This window comes from Borostomias antarcticus (genome assembly GCF_949987555.1).
Source record: "Borostomias antarcticus genome assembly, chromosome: 21".
Taxonomy (NCBI): Eukaryota; Metazoa; Chordata; class Actinopteri; order Stomiiformes; family Stomiidae; genus Borostomias; species Borostomias antarcticus.
In genome coordinates, this window is record NC_140254.1 from 557801 (window position 1) to 581798 (window position 23998).

The window sequence follows — 23998 nt, forward strand, 5'->3', positions numbered from 1 at the left end:
AAAAGGGCAACACCACGCCAGGTCCTACCAACAAACCCGTGTCAAGGGGGCTTATATCTCTCTGGTCCAGGTTAGTCTGTGCCCAGCTGGGGGTAGCAATTTTTCTTGCATGCTATCACGTTTGGGCGTGCCGTGCCACAAGTGCCGCGAGGCACCTGATATAATTGTAGTGCTACACTGTTAGTGCGGTGATCAGTGTGGTTTATCCCATGGTTGTAGTCTTTGATCACATTGAAGAATGGCACCCCCTGTGGGTTAGTCGGCCTGGCCATGTGTATAGGGTATCCCTTATACATTTTGATTGTTTATGAATTAACTGCCCATGAATTCATGCATTTTAGCTTGAACCAAATAAAGGTGATTTTGTACTTTTCTACCTCTGTTGTGTGTGTTCTCTGGGTACCGACAGAGCCCGTACTGGGCTGGTTAGATTACAGTACTTTGTTGAGGCACCTTTGGCAGTGATTAGATTAGTGATTGGTTGATTGGAGTCCACCTTTGGTAAATGCAATTGATTGGACATGATTTGGAAAGCACCCATCTGTCTACTGTACTATATATAAAGTGGTAATAACCCACAGTTGACAGTTCATGTGAGAACCAAAACCAAGCCATGATGCAGAGGAAATTGTCCATAGACCTCCAAGACATCGGGGAAAGGGTACAAAAAATGTTCTGCAGCATTCAAGGTCCCAACAAGCACAGTGGTCTCCATCATTTATACCAGGACGTTTCCTAGAGTTGGCCACCCAGCCAAACTATGCAATCGGGGGAGAAGGGCCTTGGTCAGGGAGGTGACCAAGAACCCGATGGTCACTCTGATAGAGTGCCAGTGTTCCTCTGTGGAAATGGGAGAACCTTCCAGAAGAACAACCATCTCTGCAGCACTCCGCCAATCAGGTCTTTATGGTAGAGTGGCCTCAGTAAAAGGCACATGACAGCCTGCTTGGATTTTGCCAAAGGGCCTCTAAAGGACCCTGACCATGAGATGTTTTTCAGCAACAGGAACTGGGAGACTAGTCACAAGGGCAAATGAATGCAGCAATATCCAAGATCCTTAAAGGACAATGCTCGTTTTTGACAACCTGGACCTTATTTACGACATATTATAAGACGTTTGACTCACCGAGATCACTTTGGTGTAGTTCGGAGGCCTGTAGAAGAAATTTAAAATCCAGCACGAGCCAGTATATCCATGTAATGGCGGTGGTCGGGGCACTTGGAATGCAGTTTCTAAAAATCTATTTTCTGCCGCGAAACGGTTGTTTTCATCAATCTGTCTTGATGAATCGCTAGTTGTGTTTACATAGAACATAGACCTGTTGTGGTTTTCACATGCCATGATCTTTAGAAACGTCTTTCGAAACGAAATAGCTTCCTCACTTGCTCCAGCACGCATACGCACAGCGCGCAATCGTTGCTCCAGCACGCTGTGCGCATGCGTGCTGGGGCAAGTGAGGAAGCTATTTCGTTTCGAAAGACGTTTCTAAAGATTGTATTACAGAGGCATGTGAAAAACCACAACAGGCCTAGGCATGTGAAAAACCACAACAGGCCTATATGCTCTATGTAAGCACAACTAGCGATTCATCAAGACAGATTGATGAAAACAACCGTTTCGCGGCAGAAAATAGATTTTTAGAAACTGCATTCTAAGTGCCCCGACCACCGCCATTACATGATATACTGGCTCGCGCTGGATTTTAAATTTATTCTACATGCCTCCGAACTACACCAAAGTGATCTCGGTGAATCAAACGTCTTATAATATGTTGTAAATAAGGTCCAGGTTGTCAAAAACGAGCATTGTCCTTTAATGAAGAGCGCTCTGGACCTCAGATTGGGGCGAAGGTTCACCTTCCAACAGAACAAAGATCCAAAGTACACAGCCAAGATAACAAAGGAGTGGCTTCGGGACAAGTCTGTGAATGTCTTTAAGTGGCCCAGCCGGAGCCCAGACTTGAACCTATTTGAACATCTCTGGAGATCTGAAAATGTCTGTGCACCGATGTTCCCCATCCAACCTGATGGAACTTTAGAGAATCTCAAGAATGTAAGAAACTGCCCAAAAATCGGTGTGCCAAGCTTGTAGCATCATTCTCAAGAAAACTTGAGGCTGTAACTGCTGCCAAGGGTGTTTCAACAAAGTATTGAGTAAAGGGTGGGAATACATATGCACACGTGATATTTGAGTGTTTTATTTTTAATACATTTGCAAATAAAAATATAACTTTTTTTCACTGTCATTAAGGGGTTGTGTGTGTAGAATTTTTATTTAAAAATTGTAATTAATCAATTTGGGAATAAGGCTGTAACATAACATGTGGAAAAAGTGAAGAGATTAATACTTTTCGGATGCACTGTATTATAGTGAACCGTGAGCATAGTTTTCCTCCATTTTCTTTCAACTGCCCGACATTTCCTCTTAATTTCATTAACACTGGTATTAATCAATCATGGGGAGATTCTGTCAGTTGACCTCTTTTAACCTTTAGTGGAGCAACAATATTTAAAGCAGTTGACCAGGTACTGCGGAAATTATTTTTCCATGGAGAGATTACAGACATTTTCCACTTTGCTATTGCTCTGCTCACTCATACTGTACATCCTTGGCTCTTCTGCATTCACTACTATTCCAGTCTTCCATATGGAGGCCAGAACAATGCCTCTGGCATGGATTTGGTGGCCGGCAGGTATTGCAAGTCATCAGGGTTTTTCCTGCATAGAGGATTTTTTGGCACCCTCCAAAGAGATTTTAGCCAGAGCCAAAGGAAAATCACCAGTGCCAAAATGCTCAAATTTGAGAATAACAATAGCAATTCAAATCCTCTCCAAATGTGTTTAACAGCTTGTTTCAAGTGCAGCCCATCCCTTTCTTGCATCGTCCATGGTTTTGGACCACTAGTAATCGAGATAATTAATAGACAGGTTATCAGTAACGTTTTGTCTTCATATCCATTTTGTGTCATGTCGGGAGATTTCTCTTACGACATAAAAATAGTGTCCGCATCACCCCCCAAACACCCATTCTGAGCCAGGAAAAACCCTGACCATGCATTTCAATGGGACTAAAATTAGGAATAAAAACATAGATAACTAAAAAACAATAAAACCCATGAATTCTAAAAATAGTTTTGAGAGTAATAAAGAAAGAAATAGTGGGCACCTCCTAAGTGCATCTTCCCTCCTACCTGCCTTTGAACCAAGCTTTATTACTGAACCCCACACCCAAATGGCCAGACCAAGTCTCTGATCATAGTTGAGGAATTGTAAACTGTGATCAAATACTTGTGGTAATTAACTCTTGACATCCTACTGTTCTCTTCACCTGAACAAATGGCACTAAGAATATAACAATATGAAATATACAATATGTATTATAATAAAATAATGCCTTTACACAATAGGTATAATAATAAAATAGTGCCTTCACACACATCTGCACATGCTATGCTCAACCACACACAGAGGCGAGCCCTCGGATAGCGATGCACAGGACCAATAGCAACACTGCTGGGTGGATTCCGGTCTCCTCCCACAGGGTATCCCGCATGTCTCGCAGTGTTTCATTGGATGAGCAGAGGATCTGCGTCGCCCAGTAGAACTCCCCACAGTCCTGCAGGGGGTCGGGCAGGGACTCAAGAGAGACGGGCTGACTAGTCTTCCTTCCAGTCACCTAGGGGAGATAAAGTAGAGAAGGAAGCTAGAGGACAGCGTAGATATATAATTCTAATTGAAGGAAATAGCAATGTGCATTACAAAGACAACTGTGGGAATAAGGTATGGAGCTGGAGTAACTCCTACAGAACGGCACTGTAATAATGATTAACAGACTGACCAGGGTGTCGAGGGCCTGGAGGTCTTTAGGACTGCATGTAGCCAGCATATCCAGAGCACCATCCGGCAACTCTGTGGAACCACGCACATATGCACGCACACACACACACACAATCTAAATTCAGGGGAAATTATGTCTTAGGAAACAAGATGAGGTTAGAGGTGAGATGACATCATCAGTGAGTGTGGAACCGTCTCTCACCTTCAAAGGCACTGACCAGCAGGTGGACAGCAGATTCATGAGGAGACCCATCCTGTTACACACACACAGGCCACAATGTTTAAGTTTGAGTGAGTGTCGGGTTGTGTTTGATATAGACGACATTGTCAGGGTCAGGTACAATGTCTCTAACCGTGTGTTCTAGAAGCGTTTGGGAGACCGTCCTGTCCTTTAGACCCTCACGAAGCTGTAGAAACAGAGATGATTTGATCTCCTGTGGGAGACCAGCTAATGGATGAAGATCTACCTCAGACTCCTGCAAGGCTGAGAAAGAAAGAGCAGGAGGGCATTAAGTGATCTCAACACTCAGGGAGATGAAAGTAACATACTGACAATAGGAATTGTCAATCAACTACCCATTGAGTCACCTGTGCAAACTAACATGACAAGAACTCACCGTTCCATACTAGTTCTAGGGTATCCTGGGATGTAGATTTCTCCAACAAGAACTTTAAATCACCAGATATACAGTCCATCTCCAAGTCATCATCCATGTTGGTGCGGAACATGATTTTCAGGTCTGAATACACACGCACACACAAACACAGACAGACAGAATAAAGCATGTTAACAGTTACTCTAAGTCATTATACAATTCAAACACCACATTTGTCAGAGGTTTCACTGGGTCACTTGTCAGGACTGATTCCACCCTCACTTGCCATATGATGGGCTTGATCTTGGGTCCTCGAACTTAGTTACAAACACCCATGATCACCTCTCATACATGGGTGGTTGGTATTTATACTGAGAGAAGTATCTTATGTTTCACCAATTCAACTTGGTTACAAATGCACACAAGTTGAACTTTGTACACACACCTTTAAGCTCTTCAACACTGTAGGCAATGACAGTATCACACGGAATCACCATGGAACCCTCCTCAGACCTAGAATGAGCCTGACTCAACAAACACCAAAGATTATCCACCATAATGCACAAAATATCACACAACAACAAAAGGTAACCCTTCCTTTTACAGCCCTAATTACTAAGTATTTACCTGGTAAATCTATGGTAAATTGTAGTATGTTATTGGGTCATTAGCATTGGTAATAAGTACAGTAGGTAAATACAGCTGAAATACTTGGTTGGTATGGAAAGGGGGATAATATATTACAAGGTACATGGTAAGATTGGCTTACCCACCCAACTCAGAGCCATCACCTCCATGCATACCTTCAAAGCAACTCTCTTCACTCACCTTCAGTCAACCTGCTCCTGTTTCTAATTATTTTAAATATACTGAATATTTGTATCATTATTGAAATTACTTACTGTAAAGCTATGTGTATATCTATCTTTATTTATTTACTATTTATTTATTTACTATATCATCCTCAGGGAAATTGATGGTTTGATGGACGGAGCCTTGTATACGAGGTGCGACCGAAAAGTCCCTGGATTGTGTCAGCCACGCTCATGCCTCTATTTGAATTGAAAAAACAATGATATCCCTTTGTTGCCGTATATCTCACGACTATTCTGGTATAATATTGTTCACCTCACTCAATCGGTGCTTCTGTAACAAGCTGTTTTGTAGAGTGTCGCAGGGGTAGCTTGTCACAGTTGTGGCACTTTTCTCTACCAACTCCCAAAACTCCCCACCCCTGTGGAAGAGATCAAAGCCACCGTGAGTGGGGAACTAAGGGGGCTCAAAGAGGAGGACTTTGCCAAGTGCTTCCATGGGTGGCAAAAACGAATGCAGAAGTGCATTAACTCTGGGGGGGACTACTTTGAGGGGGACAATGTGTAATTTCTCTGCAGATTCTGTAATAAAAATGTTTTGAGACTGTACTTTCTTTATTGTAATATAATTGTTGAGTTTTGGGAGTTGGTAGAGAAATGTGGCACAACTGTGACAAGCTACCCCTGCGACACACAGCCTGTCACAGAAGCACCGATTGAGTGAGGTGAACGATATTATACCAGAATAGTCGTGAGATATATGGCAACAAAGGGATATCAAGGGTTTTTCAATTCAAATAGAGCCATGAGCTTGACTGACACAATCCGGGGACTTTTCGGTCGCACCTCGTATATGTTTGTATGTAGCCTATGTATGAATGATTGAACGTCCTGTTTTGTTAGTTTTATGTTTTGTATACTATAGGCTTGTATTGTGACTTCCGGACCCCCTTGAAAACAAGATTGTTTAATCTTAAGGGGTTTATCCTTTAAATACATTTCAAATTTCAAGAGCCTGGTAATAGCTAGGGATGTGCACAACTCACATTTTTCATAGTTAATTAATCAGTGGGTGGTATGAACGATTAAAGGAGTAGTAAAGGGAAAATGCATGTTTAGCCCTGTTTTAAGGTTACTTATGATCATATACAATGGCTCAGATCAAAATGTTGACAAAAGTAGCACTTTTGAGAATGTCTGATAATTGCTCTACCACCGTTTTGGTCATACAATGGATGTGGGTGGGCACCTTGAAAAATCTTTCAAAAACATGTTTAACTCTCGATTTCAAAGACAAGAAGCTCACCAAGGGGGTAATTGGTGTCCGTTGGTGATCTGACATCAAATTCGCCTCAAAGTATGAATCCTGTAGGGTTTTATTGATCATTTTATGAAATCCATTGACTTGTATTGAAGCGACCGTTGTGGATGTGTAGATCAATCCGCAGAGGGGATTCAGGAAGCGGAACTACTTACGGTAGCTAATGTTATTGTTTATGTTGCTAGGCTACCTAATTTGCGGAAGTTTACACACGTATGTGCTGCGACTAAATAGTTCTATGTTAAATATTTTAAAAAGCCTTTCCAGATGAACTAGAATCTTACTTTATGGCGAATAATATGTCAGAACGCCAACTAACTATCTTGTCTTTGAAATTCAGAGTTTAACATGTTTTTTGAATGATTTTTCAGTGCCCACCCACATCCATTGTATGACCAAAACAGTGGTAGAGCAATTATCAGACTTTCTCAAAAGTGCTAGTTTTGTCAACGTTTTGCTGAACCACTGTATATGATCATAAGTAACCTCAAAACAGGACTAAACATGCATTTTCCCTTTACTACTCCTTTAATCATTTTTTAGCCGACATTCGAAAGATTTGATTCCGTTTTTAAAAAAGTCCAGAATTCCATTGTTTTTGACGCTGTAATTTAGCCCCCATTCCAATCAATATAGCGCTAAAGAACGGATGATGCACAACATTAGTTCAGTTCAATTTAACTACTTTTTAAAGGACGTGTTTATTTGAATGAAAAAAGTGAATGACCACAATTTGACCAAAATCGATTAATGACCCAAAAAAAGTATTTGACCATCTTGAATGATTAATCGATTAATTGGAACCACCCCTAGTAATAGCCTGGTAATACCATACAGCTGAAATACTTAGGTTGGTATGGAAAGGAGAATAATCTATTACAAAGTACATGGTAAGAGCCTGGTAATACCATGGAAACAAACAAGGCTTCCTTTTACAGTACAGTTTCAGATTACTTACTGAGTAAACTGTCATGTTTTACTTGGTAACATTACAGAGTATATGGTACAAGTTTTTGATTGCATGGAAAGGGATGATCAGTGTGACCGATTTGAACTCCTCTGTATCAGTGTGACCGATTTGAACTCGTGTATTTTTACTGTCCAGGGGTGGATATGAACCCTGGTCTCCCGCCTGGTAGACCCCAATATAACCAGCTATGCCACTGAAATGCTAGTTAATCGGTGATGCAGCCAGACATTATTTATACTAGTGGAGTAATAACTCAGATTGTGTACTAACGATGAAATTAGACAACCAATTCTGAGAAAAACCTCTATTAATACTACTACTACCACTACTACTACTACTATCACTACTACTAATAATAATAATCTTTATCTTCTATTTGTATAGCACCTTTAATACAAATAAATGCAGCTCAATAAGTGCTTTACAACAGAGAATTTACATGCAGAGTGCTTCACATGAAAAGACAAAATTAACAAAAAGCAGGGAAAATAAGATGGAAGATAAAACAATAAAAAGAAGATGAAGATAAGAAATCAAGTAAAATGCAACATTTTAAAAAGCTTACCAATACATTATCACAAGCCCACAACCACAAATTTGTACGGCACTTCTTGTGTCACAAAACTATTTTTTAATTTTAAAATAAATATATATATTTTTTAATAATTTAAACAATTATCACATTTTGAGATGCATAATAAGAGTCTGTTTTATGTCCTTGTGAACCGTACTGCACACATTTGTATAAGTCATACAGTGATTCTTAGTACCTTCAAGATAACACCCGTCAGCGTATCTCCAGATTCCTGCTAAACCTAGGTGAAAAGTTGTGGTAACACTTTAGAATACTGTAACTTTAACAAAAAAGGGGGGAAATCTGCACTCTCATACGTTTTAACTGCTTTTAATGCACATATACATGCAGATAATGAACAGACACGTCAGCCCGTGTTTCAGCCCTTTAAAAAATAAAACGCTGACGAAGGGCGGAGGGCTGAAACACATTTTCAGATATTGATAACCCTCAAAAGTGTCACGCCCCCTCTCTCTGCGGCAGCCGTGTCCTCTGCCTTCTGTCTCCTCCCAGCCCCTCCCTGCTCTGGTATGCCTGGAAGGCAATCAACGCTACCTACCAAGCCCACCTGTTCCCAATCCTCATCAGCAGCTGAAGGCCTATATAAATCCCTGGCTCCTTCCCTTCGGTGCCAGATCGTTGTTTAAGCTACACTTTTGTGACGCCTGCCTCTCCAGCTGCCTGAGGATCCTTTCTGCTGCCATCACCTTTTTGTGGATTACTCAGTTCGTGGAGGACTCTCAGCCCTGTTTGTGGAGGACCCCAAGCCCAGGTTGTGAAGGACTCTTAGCCCAGTTGGAGGAGAACTATAAGCCAAGTTTTTGTCCGTTTTTGTGTTATTTTGGTGTAAAGAACCAGTAAATCATTTTTTTTGAGCATAACCTGTGTCTGTGTCTGCCTTGGGGTTACCTAGCCTGCCATTTCCTAACATTACGATCTGGCCCCGATGAACCCCGCAGACACTGATACCCTACTCAACGCCATAGCCAGCCAGGGCGCCCTCCTGGGCCAACATGACCAGGCTCTGGGTGACATTGCGGGATCTCTCAGTGAGATCTCCTCAGCAATTGGGGCTCTCCAGGCGGAACTCGCTAACCGCGCTGCGGCCGCATCGGCTCCCAGTCCCACGGTGCCAGCCCCCAGCTCAGCCTCTCCCCAACGGGATTCCCCCGTGACAGCGCCAAAGCGTTACTCAGGGGACCTGGGTGCTTGTGAGAGGTTCCTGGTCCAGGTATCTCTGATTTTTGAGCTTCAGCCCAACTCCTACCCCACTGAGCGGTCGCAAATCGCCTATCTGATTGGCCAACTGGAGGGAGAGGCCCTCGCTTGGGCGTCTGCAGTGTGGCAGCGGCAGTCACGAGTGTGCCATTCTTATGCGTCTTTCACCCGGGAGATGAAGAAGGTTTTTGATCACCCGGTCCGGGGCAAGGAGGCTGCCAAGCGACTACTCTCACTCCGCCAGGGGAACCGAAGCGTGGCTGCCTTTGCTGTTGAGTTCCGGACCCTCGCGGCTGGGACTGGCTGGGATGAGGAGGCCCTCCAAGGGGTGTTTGTGAACGCCCTCTCTGAGACAGTGAAAGACCTGCTCGTCGCCCAGGAGGAACCTGAGGACCTGGATGACCAGATCGCCTTAGCCGTCAAGGTGGACAACCGGGCGAGAGAGCGCCACAGGGAGAGAGCCTCCAGACCCACTGCACTCCACTTTGCCACCCGTGATCCAGCCCTGCCTCCGCGGCCCCAGGAGTCGTCCGAGCGTAGTCCACATGACGCAAGCACTGAGCCCATGCAGGTGGGTCGATCCCGTCTGACCCGTGAGGAGAGAGAGCGCCGCATGCAGGCCAGGGTGTGTCTCTACTGCGGTCAACCAGGCCACTTCAGGGACGCCTGCCCTCGGATCCCGGGAAACGCAGGAGCTCGTCAGTCCACCGGGAGGGACTGATGAGCCATGCAGCTGTCACTGCTCCCGTCCGCTCTCAGTTTGAGGCAACCCTCTCCAGCCCCACCCAGACCACCACCTTACCTGCCCTCATTGACTCTGGCGCGGACGCCAATTTCATCGACCGTGGGCTGGTCGCACAGCTGGGTATAAAGACCCTCCCCCTACCTCACCCCATGAGTGTTAAAGGGCTCTCTGGAAGAGAAGTGGACCGGACGGATCGCACCACATGTCCTGTCAATCTGCTGCTGTCAGGCAACCACCGTGAGTCACTCAGTTTTCATGTAATTGACTGTGAATTATGTCCTCTGGTGCTTGGCCTTCCTTGGCTGAAGACACATAACCCCCATATGGATTGGAAGACTGGAACCATCGTGTCATGGAGTGTTTTTTGCCATTCTAACTGCCTGCTTTCTGCCCCTACCCCAGCTGATGTAGCAGTTGCCCCTAGGCCGGAGCCTCCAGACCTGTCTGGGGTTCCTGAGGAGTACCACAGTCTCTCTCCCGTGTTTAGTAAGCATCTTGCCCTGTCCCTGCCCCCCCACCGCCCTTATGACTGTGCTATTGAACTCAAACCTGGGTCTTCTCTTCCATGCAGTCGGCTGTACAACATCTCCCGACCAGAACGAGCGACTATGGAGCAGTACATCCGGGACTCCCTGGCGGCCGGGATCATCAAGCCGTCTCTTTCTCCGGTGGGTTCGGGTTTCTTTTTTGTGGGAAAAAAGGACGGGTCATTGCGCCCTTGCATAGATTACCGGGGATTGAATGAGATCACAGTCAAGAACAAGCATCCGCTACCCCTTATCAATTCTACTTTCACCCCCCTCCACAATGCTACCATCTTTACAAAGTTAGACCTACGTAATGCCTACCACCTAGTGCGTATCCGCAAAGGAGATGAGTGGAAAACAGCTTTCAACACTCCGCTTGGTCACTTTGAATATCTCGTCATGTCTTTTGGGCTGACTAATGCCCCTGCAGTTTTCCAAGCTCTGGTGAACGATGTTCTTAGAGACATGATTGATCGGTTTGTGGTGGTGTACTTGGACGACATCTTGATTTTTTCTGAGTCCCCAGCTGAGCACAGGGCACACGTGCGTCTGGTCCTGCAGAGACTACTGGAGAACAAGCTCTACGTGAAAGCAGAGAAGTGTGAGTTCCATGTCTCTTCCATCCGGTACCTGGGTTTTATCATCGGGCCCGGGCGCATGGAGATGGACCCGGAAAAGGTCTCAGCCGTGACGGAGTGGTCAGCTCCCAACACCCGTAAGCAGCTGCAGCGTTTTTTGGGCTTTGCCAACTTTTATCGCCGTTTCATCCAGGATTACAGTCGTGTTGCTGCACCCCTCACTGCCCTGACGTCCGTCTCCAAGCCTTTCAGGTGGTCCTCGGAGGCTGAGGCTGCGTTCAGAGACCTCAAGAGCCGGTTTGTCTCTGCACCCATTCTCACCCAGCCGGACCCAGCCCTGCAGTTTATCGTGGAGGTTGATGCCTCAGACAGTGGGGTAGGGGCCATCCTTTCCCAACGTTCCCCCCATGACCACAAGCTTCATCCCTGTGCCTACTTCTCCAGACGACTCAACCCCGCGGAGAGGAACTACGATGTGGGCAACAAAGAGCTATTGGCAGTGGTGTCTGCACTGGAGGAGTGGCGCCACTGGTTGGAGGGGGCTGAGCACCCTTTTGTGGTTTGGACCGACCACAAAAACCTGACCTACCTTCGAGCAGCCAAACGCTTGAACCCCCGTCAGGGTCGTTGGGCCCTTTTCTTGGACAGGTTCATTTTCACTCTGACCTATAGGCCCGGGGCTCGTAACACCAAGCCCGATGCCCTTTCTCGCCAGTACACCACAGAGGAAGGAGGGGCTGAACCTAAGCCCATTCTACCTCCCACCTGCATTGCGGCCTCTCTAACCTTTGACATTGAGTCCACAGTTACCCGGGCGCAGCAAGGCGAACCCGACCCTGGTTCGGGCCCCTCTAACCGTCTGTTTGTCCCCTCCTCAGTCCGGTCTCAGGTCCTTCAATGGGGACACTCCTCCCGGCTGACCTGTCATCCTGGGATCCGGCGCACCCTGGAGTTTATCCAGCGCCGGTTCTGGTGGCCCACCATGGCGGAGGACACCCGTTCTTTTGTCACAGCCTGCTCCACCTGTGCTCAATACAAGACCACCAACCGACCCAGCTCCGGACTCCTGCGCCCCTTGCCGATCCCCAGCCGTCCATGGTCTCATATAGCCCTGGATTTTGTAACCGGCCTGCCCGTCTCGGATGGTAACACGGTCATTTTAACAATTGTTGACCGGTTCTCTAAGGCCGTCCACTTCTCCGCCCTCCCCAAGCTTCCTTCAGCTAAGGAGACAGCCAACCTTCTTGTGTCTAATGTGTTCCGTTTGCATGGCATCCCATCTAACATAGTCTCCGACAGGGGTCCTCAGTTCATTTCTCAAGTCTGGAAGGCCTTCTGCACTGCCCTGGGAGCTACAGTCAGCCTGTCCTCCGGGTATCACCCCCAGACCAACGGCCAGACGGAGCGCGCTAACCAGGAGATGGAGGCTGCACTTCGCTGTGTGGCCAGCTCCAACCCCACGACCTGGAGCTCCCAACTGCCCTGGGTGGAGTATGCCTTGAACTCTCTAACCAAGTCCTCTACCGGTATGTCTCCGTTTCTCTGCTCACTGGGGTACCAGCCCCCCTTATTCCCCTCTCAGGAGGCCGAGATCTCGGTTCCTTGGGTCCAGACCCACCTGCGACGCTGCCATCGGACTTGGAAGAAAGCACGCTCGGCCCTGCTTCGGGCTTCCATCCAGACCCAACGGCAGGCCAACCGGCGGCGCTCCCCAGCACCCCGATACAGACCTGGTCAGAGGGTATGGCTCCTCTCCAAGGACCTGCCCCTGAGGGCACAATCCAGGAAGCTGTCGGCACGGTATGTGGGACCCTTTGTGATACAGGCCATCATCAATCCTAGTGCGGTGCGCCTGAAGTTGCCCTCCACTATGCGTGTCCACCCTACTTTCCACGTGTCTCAGATCAAGCCAGTTGCCTCCAGCCCCCTGTCCCCTCCAGCTGTGGCTCCCCCGCCGCCTACCCATCTCAACGATGGCCCGGTCTACAGAGTCCGGAGGCTGCTGAAGGTCCGTCGCCGTGGTCGCGGCCTGCAATACCTGGTTGACTGGGAGGGTTACGGGCCGGAGGAGCGTTCCTGGGTCCCTCGTAGGTGGATCCTGGACCCGTCCCTCATCACTGAGTTCAACCGTTCCCAGGGGGCTGGCCCCAGTGGGCCGCCGAGAGGCGTCCGTTGTGGGGGAGGTACTGTCACGCCCCCTCTCTCTGCGGCAGCCGTGTCCTCTGCCTTCTGTCTCCTCCCAGCCCCTCCCTGCTCTGGTATGCCTGGAAGGCAATCAACGCTACCTACCAAGCACACCTGTTCCCAATCCTCATCAGCAGCTGAAGGCCTATATAAATCCCTGGCTCCTTCCCTTCGGTGCCAGATCGTTGTTTAAGCTACACTTTTGTGACGCCTGCCTCTCCAGCTGCCTGAGGATCCTTTCTGCTGCCATCACCTTTTTGTGGATTACTCAGTTCGTGGAGGACTCTCAGCCCTGTTTGTGGAGGACCCCAAGCCCAGGTTGTGAAGGACTCTTAGCCCAGTTGGAGGAGAACTATAAGCCAAGTTTTTGTCCGTTTTTGTGTTATTTCGGTGTAAAGAACCAGTAAATCATTTTTTTTGAGCATAACCTGTGTCTGTGTCTGCCTTGGGGTTACCTAGCCTGCCATTTCCTAACAAAAAGGGTGAGTTAAATACTCTTCCATCTAGTTAGTACCTCTTCTGAGGTCCAAACTCCCCATTATACGCTACATGAGTGATAGTGGAGGTTTTTCTTAGTATTTCAGCTATAGTTTTACCTACTTATTATTATTTTAACTACTTATAATTACCCAATAACATACTACAATTAGCCATACATTTACCAGGTAAATAATTGATAATTTAGTATCTGTAATTCATTTGTATTTACCTACTTATTACCAGTGGTAATTACCCAATAATAAGTAAAATTACCATATATTTACCAGGTTAAAAAAAATACAGTAAATAAATATGGATAATGCAGTACATATGCATTGAAACACAGGGACACAAAGTCCATGACTCACTACGTGTCCAAGCAACTGGGCCAATTGAGCCTTCCCCTTTGCCATGATGCCGGCGTCCACCTGGTCAACACTTCCAAGACTGCAGGCAGTGGTGGTCACTATCTTCTTCTTCACCAGAAACAATGTCTCACCCTTCTCCAGCTCAGGGACATCGTCAGGTCGCAGGGTTTTTCTAACAGAGGATTCGGATTCAGAACACTGTTATTGCCCTGCAGTGAAAAGGTGATATCATACTGTATGATGAGGAAGAATAAGAGAATAATAGAGAGCTGGGAGTTAAAGGAGGGCGAGAGAGACAGAGAGAGAGACAGAACGAGAGAGAGCATAAAGGAAGTACATAATTAAAGTGGGGTTGTCATATAGTAGCTGTGGAGAAAGGTTTGTAAATAAAACACGTTTTACATACTTTATAATGGCCTGTTTAATAGACCTCTTCAGTTTCACTACGTCCTTCACTTCATGTTTTTCCAGCGCCCCAAATGATGCTTGGAGCTTAGTGTTGTCCCGCCCCACCACCTCCACACCAGCAGACGGTACTCCTCCACTGATCTTCGCAGTAGATTTCTTCTCACTCAAGTGTCCATAATTATCCAAGAATTTGGTTATTAGCCACTCTGAGGAAGAATGTGGAGAGAGAGGTATCCTAAGGTATCACACATGAACGTATCCATATCCCATATCCCATAGGTGAGACACCTAACAATTTTTTTTTTTTTTAAAGAACCATTTGTCTGAGGTTTGGTTCCCACCTCTAACAAGGCTCGTGAGCCAATAGTATTATGACATCGCTACCACATGGTATGTCGGGAGGCGGGAGCGATCAGGAGTCATAATACTATTGGCTTACAAGCCTGGTTAGAAGTTATTCTTTTTAAGGGAGTTTGTTCAAGGGAGTTTGTTCAGTCTAACAGCCTACCTGGATGTGGCAGGTCATCTATCAGGTGCCCCAGTGTATAGTCAGAGACCCGGTAATTGGGTTTCTGAAATGGCCATCTCGGTTTGGTCTTGATAACCAGATAGGACCTGGTGGAATCCAGGAGCTTGCTGGAGTCGTCGAGTGAGGTGTTGGGGATAAGACCCTTTGAGTTGTGTCCCTGAATGTGATGGACAAACTTCATGGTAGACTTCCCAAACATCACTGGTGAGAAAGCAGGGCTAACCTGGGTTGGAATAACATTACACATGACACATTAGAACAACAAACATGCAGTTTATGTCATGTCTGAAATTAAGCAATCCAGCATCCATGTCTGATCTATCCAACTTGATCGAACTACCCAAACAAAAGTCATCTGATCTATGTTGTGAAATATAACCAATGTTAATTGTACCCACAATGCACCTAATCTTGATACCTCGAGAATCCTAACATTTACAACAACCACCAAAAGAGCTACATGCACAGCTCTGAACTTTGTACTCTGTGCATTTAGAAAGTAGAGTAGATTGTAGTTGATTTCATTGGGTGGGGGACAAAAATGCGATTTTACATGATCACTCCTATCAAATGTAAGCATATAGGTAACATAATGCGCTTGTGGATTTATTAAAGAAATTAAAGAAAAGACAGACAATAACGCACTCTCAGGTAGGACACAAGGAGGCATGGAAGAGACACAATAGGTGGGAGACCAACAGGAAACATGCAGGCCCTTTATGCCCTAAACAGGGCCAAATTTGGGGCATCAAAAGCTTCATTTCCTGCATTCTGGTGAATTTTCCATGCACTAATGTGTGCTTTATTAGCTTGTCTGCCTAACTATATTAGCCTACATAATCTGACTTCATTGTGTTTATTTATTTCTAAATAGCAAACAGCCTAGAACATTTGTGAGGGCACATCAAGCCACTGTGACTATAATGTAGGTTGTCAGGCTAAACATGTACTGTAGGCTACACACTACAAAGTAGACCTCAGGTTTTATGTCAATGAATGGAAGAGGCTCCACACTCCCATAGAGAAAGCATTGTCTGTTCTTTAACCAGAGCTTGAGAACTTGAACTTGAATTGGTGCTACAGTAGATACATTCGTGAAGTCGAGAGCTTTGTCCCAGTCTAAATCTCGCGTTTCTGCGACCCTCCTAAGTCAATATATGGCTGTTTAGGCGTTTAAGTCATGGGAGGAAAACTTTGGTTTTCACTGCTACCACGAACGACACCACATGAGTGTGTGTAACTAGCGTCTGAATGGAACCAGGCCAGGTCCACCAGGCTTATGTGCGTGGCTGGCTTGTTTCTGTGCAGGACTGGTAGGACGGAAGCTAGTCATGCCACTGAAACAGCTGTGAATTGAAATGACATGAAATAATGTCTTTATTAATTAATTAAGGGTTTATTCAGGTCTTGTCGCTTGGACACATCAGTTCCAAGGCTTCCAATGCTAATCCTGCACAATAAGAGCAGTTTAGCCAGTTAGCTCATGGGCTCACAACAATTAGCAGGAGCTTCCATAACATTAATGGCAGCGGTCAATGGCTAAAGCGGTTACACTGATGATTCCTGTAACGTTAGCTATTTTGCTGCAATTGGTTCAACTTCTGTTTCTGGACAAAGGTAAGGGATAAAAAGATTGGAGTGAAAGGATGAACGTGTGGAGGTTTGGGGTATAGTCCCATAAAGTCATCCCCACCGGGGCCTTAAACCCCGCCTTGCGCCCTCCTGTGCAATTCTAATAGGCTGATTCCATTCTTTGAGACACACATAGTCTATGGGCATGTTCCCATAGGCTATAAACCAGTGGCGGCTGGTCAATAAAGGGCGATGGTGAAAAGTGAAAGTTTTTTTTATTTTTTATATATACACATAATAATTACTCATTTACAAAAAGTTGTGGTCATCAAAGTTATTTATGGTCTGGTGGTTCAATACCGTGTAATATATAAAATATAAACCATTCTGTTTGTTTATATCTCTCTTCTGTGAATGAGACCTTAGCCCAGGGGCAATAGATTCTCAGCCCTTTCCGGCGCATTCAACAAAGCGTGAACATGACAACGGGATAGTAACAGTTAGCCAATCAAAAATATCTCATACGGCTGAAGATTTTGTCCCCCCAAGCCAATCAGCTTTCAAGAAATAATATTTCCCCAAGTGTCTTGACGGAGAAAGACGTCATCGCAAGGCGGGATTTTCACATTTTTCGATACCAAGATGGAGGACAATCGCTGTTTGTTTGCAGGATAGGATGTACCCAATACCTGAGGGCACCACGTTCACTTTGCCTCAACCACAATGCATAGACGATCGCCACACGTTCAACCAGGTTGTTGTTGCGTGCGGCAGACACACCTTCCGCCACACGTTGACGGACACGCATCAAACGCAAGCGTGTGAGCGCAACGTGAGACAACTAGAAAATTGCATTTCCTGCAGAAAATGCGTGTGAATGCTGAGCAGCTGAACGGAATAGCAAAAGCATTGCTGAAAATGCATGAATATGAAAAATATGAAATGTCAAATGCATCACACCTGAACGGCTGAAAATCCTGAAAGCTAAAAAGCCTGGAAGCTGAAAAACCTTGAAGCTCATTTGAACTGTGAAACTGGCAGAATTGGAAGCTGAAGTGCATTACATAAAGCAGCTAAGAACTTAAATACATTGCTAAAAAAGCTGGAAGATACATGTATAGCTAAAAAGATTGGAAGCTGAAGAACCTGGAAGCTTAGCTGAAATATGAAACTGGGAGAGTTGGAATCTGAACTGCATTGCCTAAATAAGCTAAAAGCTTAAATACATTGCTACAAAAGCTGGAAGATAAACTGTAATACTGTCAAAGCTGAAACATGGAATAAATGATGGAATGTATTGATAAAAAGCTTGTAGGCTGGAAAACCTGTAAGCTTAGCTGAAATGTGAAACTGGCAGAATTGGAACTGCATTACCTAATGAAGCTAAGAACTTAAATACTTTTAAACTTTTCAACCTGAGTAGTTTAAGCCTTGAACTGAGCCTTTAGCTTGAAAGATGAGCAATAGAGTAATACTGTCAAAGCTGAAAGATGGAATGAATGATGTATGTATAGCTTAAAAGCCTGTCGGGACATTACAGTGACCACTGGGCAATCTCTATGCACCAGACGGTGAAGAGCGTGTGTCTCTAGACCACATGGGCAGAGTTCTGTGGTCCATGGCGTGGATAGTGGCGTGGTGGAAAGACTCCGCCCCCTTGGGTCACAACCCATAGGGGACAGTACAGTGACCTCTTGGCAATCTCCATGCACCCACCTGTGAAGATCATGTGTCTCTAGCCCACTCAAGGGCTGAGTTGTGGTGTCCGTGGCGTGGTGGCGAGACTCCACCCCCTTGAGTCAGAGCCAGTCGTGGACACTGTAGGCCGTGCCGGGCTACCCACCTGCCTTCACCAGTGAAGACCGTGTGTCTCTAGCCACCTCAGAGGCTGTGTTGTGAGGTCCGAGGCGTGGTAGTGGCGAGACTCCGCCCCCTCGGGTCAGAGCCGGTCGGGGGCAGTGCACTGAAATCCGGGCAATCTCCCTGCACCCACCAGTGTAGACTGTGTGTCTGTAGCTCACTCAGGGTCTTAGTTGTGGTGTCTGTGGCGTGGATAGTGGCGTGGTGGCGAGACTCCGCCCACTTGGGTGATAGCCGGTCTTGGACAGTATAGGCCGTGCCGGGCTACCCACCTGCCTTCAGCAGTGAAGACCGTGTGTCTGTAGCTCACTCAGGGGTTGAGATGTGGGGACAGTGGCATGAATAGTGGCGTGGTGACGAGACTCCGCCCCATCGGGTCAGAGCCGGTCGAGGACAGTCTACTGCTCCCCGGGCCACACACATGCACCCAACCGTGAAAACTGCATCTTAAGCCAACTCAGGGTCTGAGATGTGGGGATGGTGGCGTGGATAGTGGCGTGGTGGCAAGACTCCACCCCCTCAGGTCAGAGGTTGTGGGGGGCAGTTCAGTGATTGCCAGGCCATCCCCATGCACCCCTCATTGGAGACCATGTGTCTATAGCCCACTCCGGGGCGGAGCAGTAGCTGTAGAGGTGTTGTATGGAAGTCGAGGTTAGAAGAAGTAGCAGTGAAAAGCAGTAGGTGTTTGTTATAAGTACTGCTAGTACTACACTCAAAAATAGATTAGACCACTCATCATAACTCATAGTTTTATTGAGTTCAATAGCTGAAAGAGGAGAAAAGATATTAATATGAGTTTGCAGCCTGAAAAAGAGTGTCATTCTAAATATTTCTTTGAATATAAGGAAGGAAGGAAGGAAGGAAGGAAGGAAGGAAGGAAGGAAGGAAGGAAGGAAGGAAGGAAGGAAATAAGGAAGGAAGGATGGATGGAAGAAAGGAAGAAAGAAAGGAAGGATGGAAGGAAGGAAGGAAGGAAGGAAGGAAGGAAGGAAGGAAGGAAGGAAGGAAGGAATATGAATGCTACCACAGTAGTCATAAAAGGGTGCCTGTACAGAGAGCCTGCGCGTGTCCCCAAATTCAAATCTCAACTGACACTGAGCATCCTCTCATTCACTTCAATGGAAAGGCATGCCGGCTTCAGACAGCTCTCCCTCAAAAAGTATAAAGGCTGCAGCTTAGCTATTGACACCGTGGGAATCCTGAGAACTTGCTGAACATTTCTATGTATAATTGTCCGTGTAGCTTAAAAACTGTAGGCATGGCGACGAGTTAGAAAAAGTGTAAAAATGCAAAATGAGCAGCTCAAAAGACAGAGTGTGGGCCCATACGTTTCAATGAAGAGCGCAGTTGCCGAACGAAACGTCATAGAGCGAAAACTATAAGTCACACGGCTTAGAGACTTAGATTGTACGAATCAGCACAGTTGTGTGAACGTTTTAATGTAGAATATGTGTATGAGCTGTTAAAACTGTAGGAGCAACAGCAGTTTACAAAACGTGTAGATGTTTTCAAAATACGAGCTGCTACACTCTAGAAACTGAACATTCCACACATCCACTTCAATGTTAAAAAGGGTCCAAAACAAACTTAAATTACATAAAAACTATAAGGAATTTTAAAAATCTGTTGAATGCGTTAAATGTGCTAAAGGTCCTGAACATTTTAAACTTTGAAGGAGGTTTCTAGCACAAAAAATGAAGGAGATAGGTTTCAAAGCTGACAAGGGGTTTCAAGGTCTGCCATAGACTTCCATTGTAATTTTTTCTTGAGAAAAGCTGAATATTTTAAAAAGTATAAAATATATTAAAAATCTGAAAGATATCCCATAAAGACCTTAACAAGCTGAACATTTTGATAGTTGAATGGTTTCTGTAGCTCAAAGTATGAAGGAGTTGAAGGCTGAAGAAGGTTTCAAAACTCCCCCATAGACTTCCATTCAAAAAAATTGTTGAAAAAGTTGAATATTTTAAAAAGTATAAAAGGTATAAAAAATCTGAAAGGATTCCCCGCATGTCCTTAACAAGCTGAACATTTTGATACTTGAATGGTTTAAGTGGCTCAAAGTATGAAGGAGCTACAGAGAGCCAAAAAACGTACGGAAGAAGAAGTAAGAATAAAAAACTATAAAGAACTGGATAATGTCACGGTCGGATCCGTCTAGTCTCTGTGTCTGTCATTGTGTGGGATGGTGATTGGTCTGAAGAGGCTTAGGGGCGGGTCTGACTTGGGGAGGGTTTGAACTTAACCCGGCAGGAGACGGAAGAGAAGGCCCCCGTGGATCCAGCGTCTCGCCGAGAAGCCAAACCTTGCACTGAGGACATTGATTAAGACCGTGACTGAACCCTGTAGAGATCCCGTGTCCGTTGTTTCATTAGCCGCTTCGGTGGCTCTTCGCGCTACACTGAGAGTAGCAACCCAAGGATTGGGCTGGCCGCTTATGGAAGCCAGGCTGCCCTCCCAAGAAGGCTTGGATCGAGTACTGGAGTGACCATCAGTAGCCTACTACGTCCAGGTAGGACCCGCCTATGCCAACCTGTTCAGGTACAACATATTCCACGCCGATGACAGACCGGAGCTTAGAGTGCACGGCTCAGTTCCTAGCCCGAGGTAACCCCTAGACTACCGAGTTCGCATTAATGATTCTCGGGTGGTATCTGGCCGTGACATTGTGGGTGGCTCGTCCGGGACTGAACGTGAGTGAATGTTAGCTAACAGGTTGGGGAGTTAGCCCTAAGTGGCGTTGCACTAGCTATTAGCCGCTAGCTATTAGTTAGCTTTATTTAGTATGGTGCTAGCTTTTGTTAGTATTTAGCATCAGAACGTCTGGTTGCTGGGACGAAAGACGCATTGAGTTGGGTTGGCCAGCTTGGATGGTTCAGACGCCGCCAGTTAGTTAGAGGGGCGTTGAATTCAAATGGCAGATTAGCTGCTGCGTCAAGTAGTCCCAATTCCCAGACCAAACATAGTAGATTAAAGCTAAAGTTATAGTAGTCTGATTTGTAGATGGTAAATGGGATTTGACGGTGAATTAGTATACGGTTGCACAGAGTTGGCGTTAGTTTGATATCTTGGGTTCTGGCTGTGCTTGAGGTGATTTGTAAATTGGTTGGATAGACTGGGCTAAGTGTGGAGCAAAGGAGTGCTGCTACATTAGCGCCAGTAGTGTTGTTGCGATAGCCTGGTAACGTTAGTGAGTGGGGAGCGAATTCCCAATGCCACAATCGATCATGGGAGAGCATGTCGATGTGTGGGGGTTAACCCCAGAACAATGTAAGAGGCTGAGCAAGGACCAGTTGATCACAATAGCACAGGAGGAGGATATAGACTTGGCCAAAGATCTGAGAAAGCTAGCTATAGCTGAAATAATTATAGAGCTTTGTCAGTTAGAAGAGAATAAGAGACTGAAGGAAAGAGTAACACAGAGGGAGCGAGAAGAAAGAATAGAAAGAGAGAGTAGAGAGCATGACGCCAAGATGGCAGGGCACAAAGCCCAAATGGCCAAGATGGAACTAGAGAAATTAGTCTATAACAAGAAATCTACAAGCTTTGACATAAACCGGGCGCGTCACTTCATACCACCCTTTGAAGAGGGAGAAGTAGATATCTTCTTTGAGATGTTTGAGAAGGTAGCGAAAGACAGTGAATGGCCAGAGGAGAAATGGCCGCTCCTTGTACAGAGTGTATTAAAGGGAAAAGCCCAGAGAGCTGTAGCTGCATTGGATTGCAGAACAGGGTTGGAATATGATGCACTTAGAACGGCGGTCCTGCAGGCCTATGGTAGTGTACCTGAGTCATATAGGAAGCAGTTTCGTGAGTTGAGGCGCCAGCCAGGAGAGTCATATCTAGACTTATGGAGGAAACAAGTGATAGCAATTGACCGATGGCTTAGCTCCACTGAGACTTTTACCTATCAGGAGTTAAGAGAACTATTCATATTGGAGCAGTTTAAGAATAGTGCCCCCCGAGAGATAGAAATATACCTAAGTGAGAAGGACGTGAAAAGCCCAGAACGAGCGGCTGAGTTGGCTGATAGTTATGAGATCATTCATGGCAGAGTCACTGGGGGCGGAGTTAGTCGGAGACGACCCCATGAGGAGAGATCGAGTGGGGCGTTTCCCCCAAGGAAGCAGGATAACGGAGGTGTTTGGTACCCTCCAGTGAATGAGAGAAACCAAGCCGGCCCGTTTAGACCTGATCGGTTCTCAGGGAGGCCAGACCGTCCACCGCTTCGGCAAGGGGGCTCCGCCCAGTCAGCAGGCCGCGGTCAGTTTTCTCCAGTGGACATCCAGTGTTACCACTGCAAAAAGTGGGGCCATAAGAAAACCCAGTGCCCTAAGTTAGGGTCCAGGGATGATCACGTCCCTCGGCGTGAGCTAATGGCCATCTCGACAGAGGCTGATGCCAAAGGAGACCTGTGTGGGTATGAGGAGTATGTAACAGAGGGGACGGTGTCAGAGTCTGACCAAGGGCCACAGGAGTCAGTGACTGTACTAAGGGACAGTGCGTCAAAACTGACTCTGATGTTGAAAGAGGTGAATGTACTCTCTAACACTACGTTCACTGGTCAGTTTGTAGTGGTGAAGGGATTTGGAGGCGGCTATGAGCAGGCGCCCCTCCACCGTATCTATTTGCGCTCAGAGGAGCTGTCTTCCCCTGGGGAACAATGGGCAACCGTGGCAGAAGTAAGTAGTCTGCCTGTGAGGGGAATACAGGTCATCTTGGGGAATGATTTAGCGAGGCCCAGAATTAAGCCAGTAGAACCAGTAGTACTAGAGCAGCCTTCAGAGTCAGTAGAGCTGTGCGAGTTGGAAAGGGAATTTCCAGAGGTGTTTTCAGCGTGTGTAGTTACCCGGTCTCGGGCTCGGGCGGAGGAAACTGAAACTCCTGGAGAGGACCCCTCACTGGGGACCAGCGGTGAGGTTAGTATAGATCTGGGGGAGACAGTCTTCCCCCAGCTGGATAAGTCTGGGGGCAAGGCGCCCCCGAGTGAGCGGGTGCCAGAAGTCCGGGAGCCGACCAGCATGGAGCCATTTGAGGTAGCAGTAGGCCCAGAGATTCCCTCTCTTGACCAATCGTCCCTGGGTAGAGAGCAGAAAGCGGATCCCTCCTTGGCGTATGCCTGTAAAATGGCCACTTCAGAGGAGGAGAGTAAGGAGGTGAACACTGGCTACTTCTGGCGTGGCGGGGTTTTGTTCAGGAAGTGGAGACCAGTAGGCCGGCCGAATCAGGACTGGGCTAGTTATGAACAGGTCATGCTGCCCCAGAGATGTCGAGCAGAGGTACTCCAGTTGGCGCATGAGTCCAGTCTAGGCGGTCATCTGGGGTTCAAAAAGACTATGGACAGAATTAGCAGGCAGTTCTATTGGCCGAGCATAAGGCGTGAGGTGAAGCGGTTTTGCCGCTCGTGCCACACATGTCA

At 46.4% G+C, this 23998-nt stretch overlaps 1 protein-coding gene across 1 annotated transcript in view; it reads right to left on the reverse strand.

Moving 5' to 3' along the window:
- Positions 1-2261: 2261 nt before the first annotated feature.
- Positions 2262-23998, reverse strand: part of LOC311323478 (gasdermin-E-like) — a 30143-nt gene continuing 8406 nt past the window's right edge. The window contains exons 2-10 of the mRNA XM_084455714.1: positions 15127-15370; positions 14617-14824; positions 14211-14382; positions 4879-4957; positions 4455-4577; positions 4191-4321; positions 4040-4091; positions 3839-3909; positions 2262-3676 (exon numbers count right to left, since the gene is read on the reverse strand). Of these exons, the coding sequence (XP_084311840.1) occupies positions 3455-3676; positions 3839-3909; positions 4040-4091; positions 4191-4321; positions 4455-4577; positions 4879-4957; positions 14211-14382; positions 14617-14824; positions 15127-15346 (1278 nt within the window). The 5' untranslated portion in view covers positions 15347-15370 and the 3' untranslated portion in view covers positions 2262-3454. The remainder of the gene's footprint in view (positions 3677-3838; positions 3910-4039; positions 4092-4190; positions 4322-4454; positions 4578-4878; positions 4958-14210; positions 14383-14616; positions 14825-15126; positions 15371-23998) is intronic.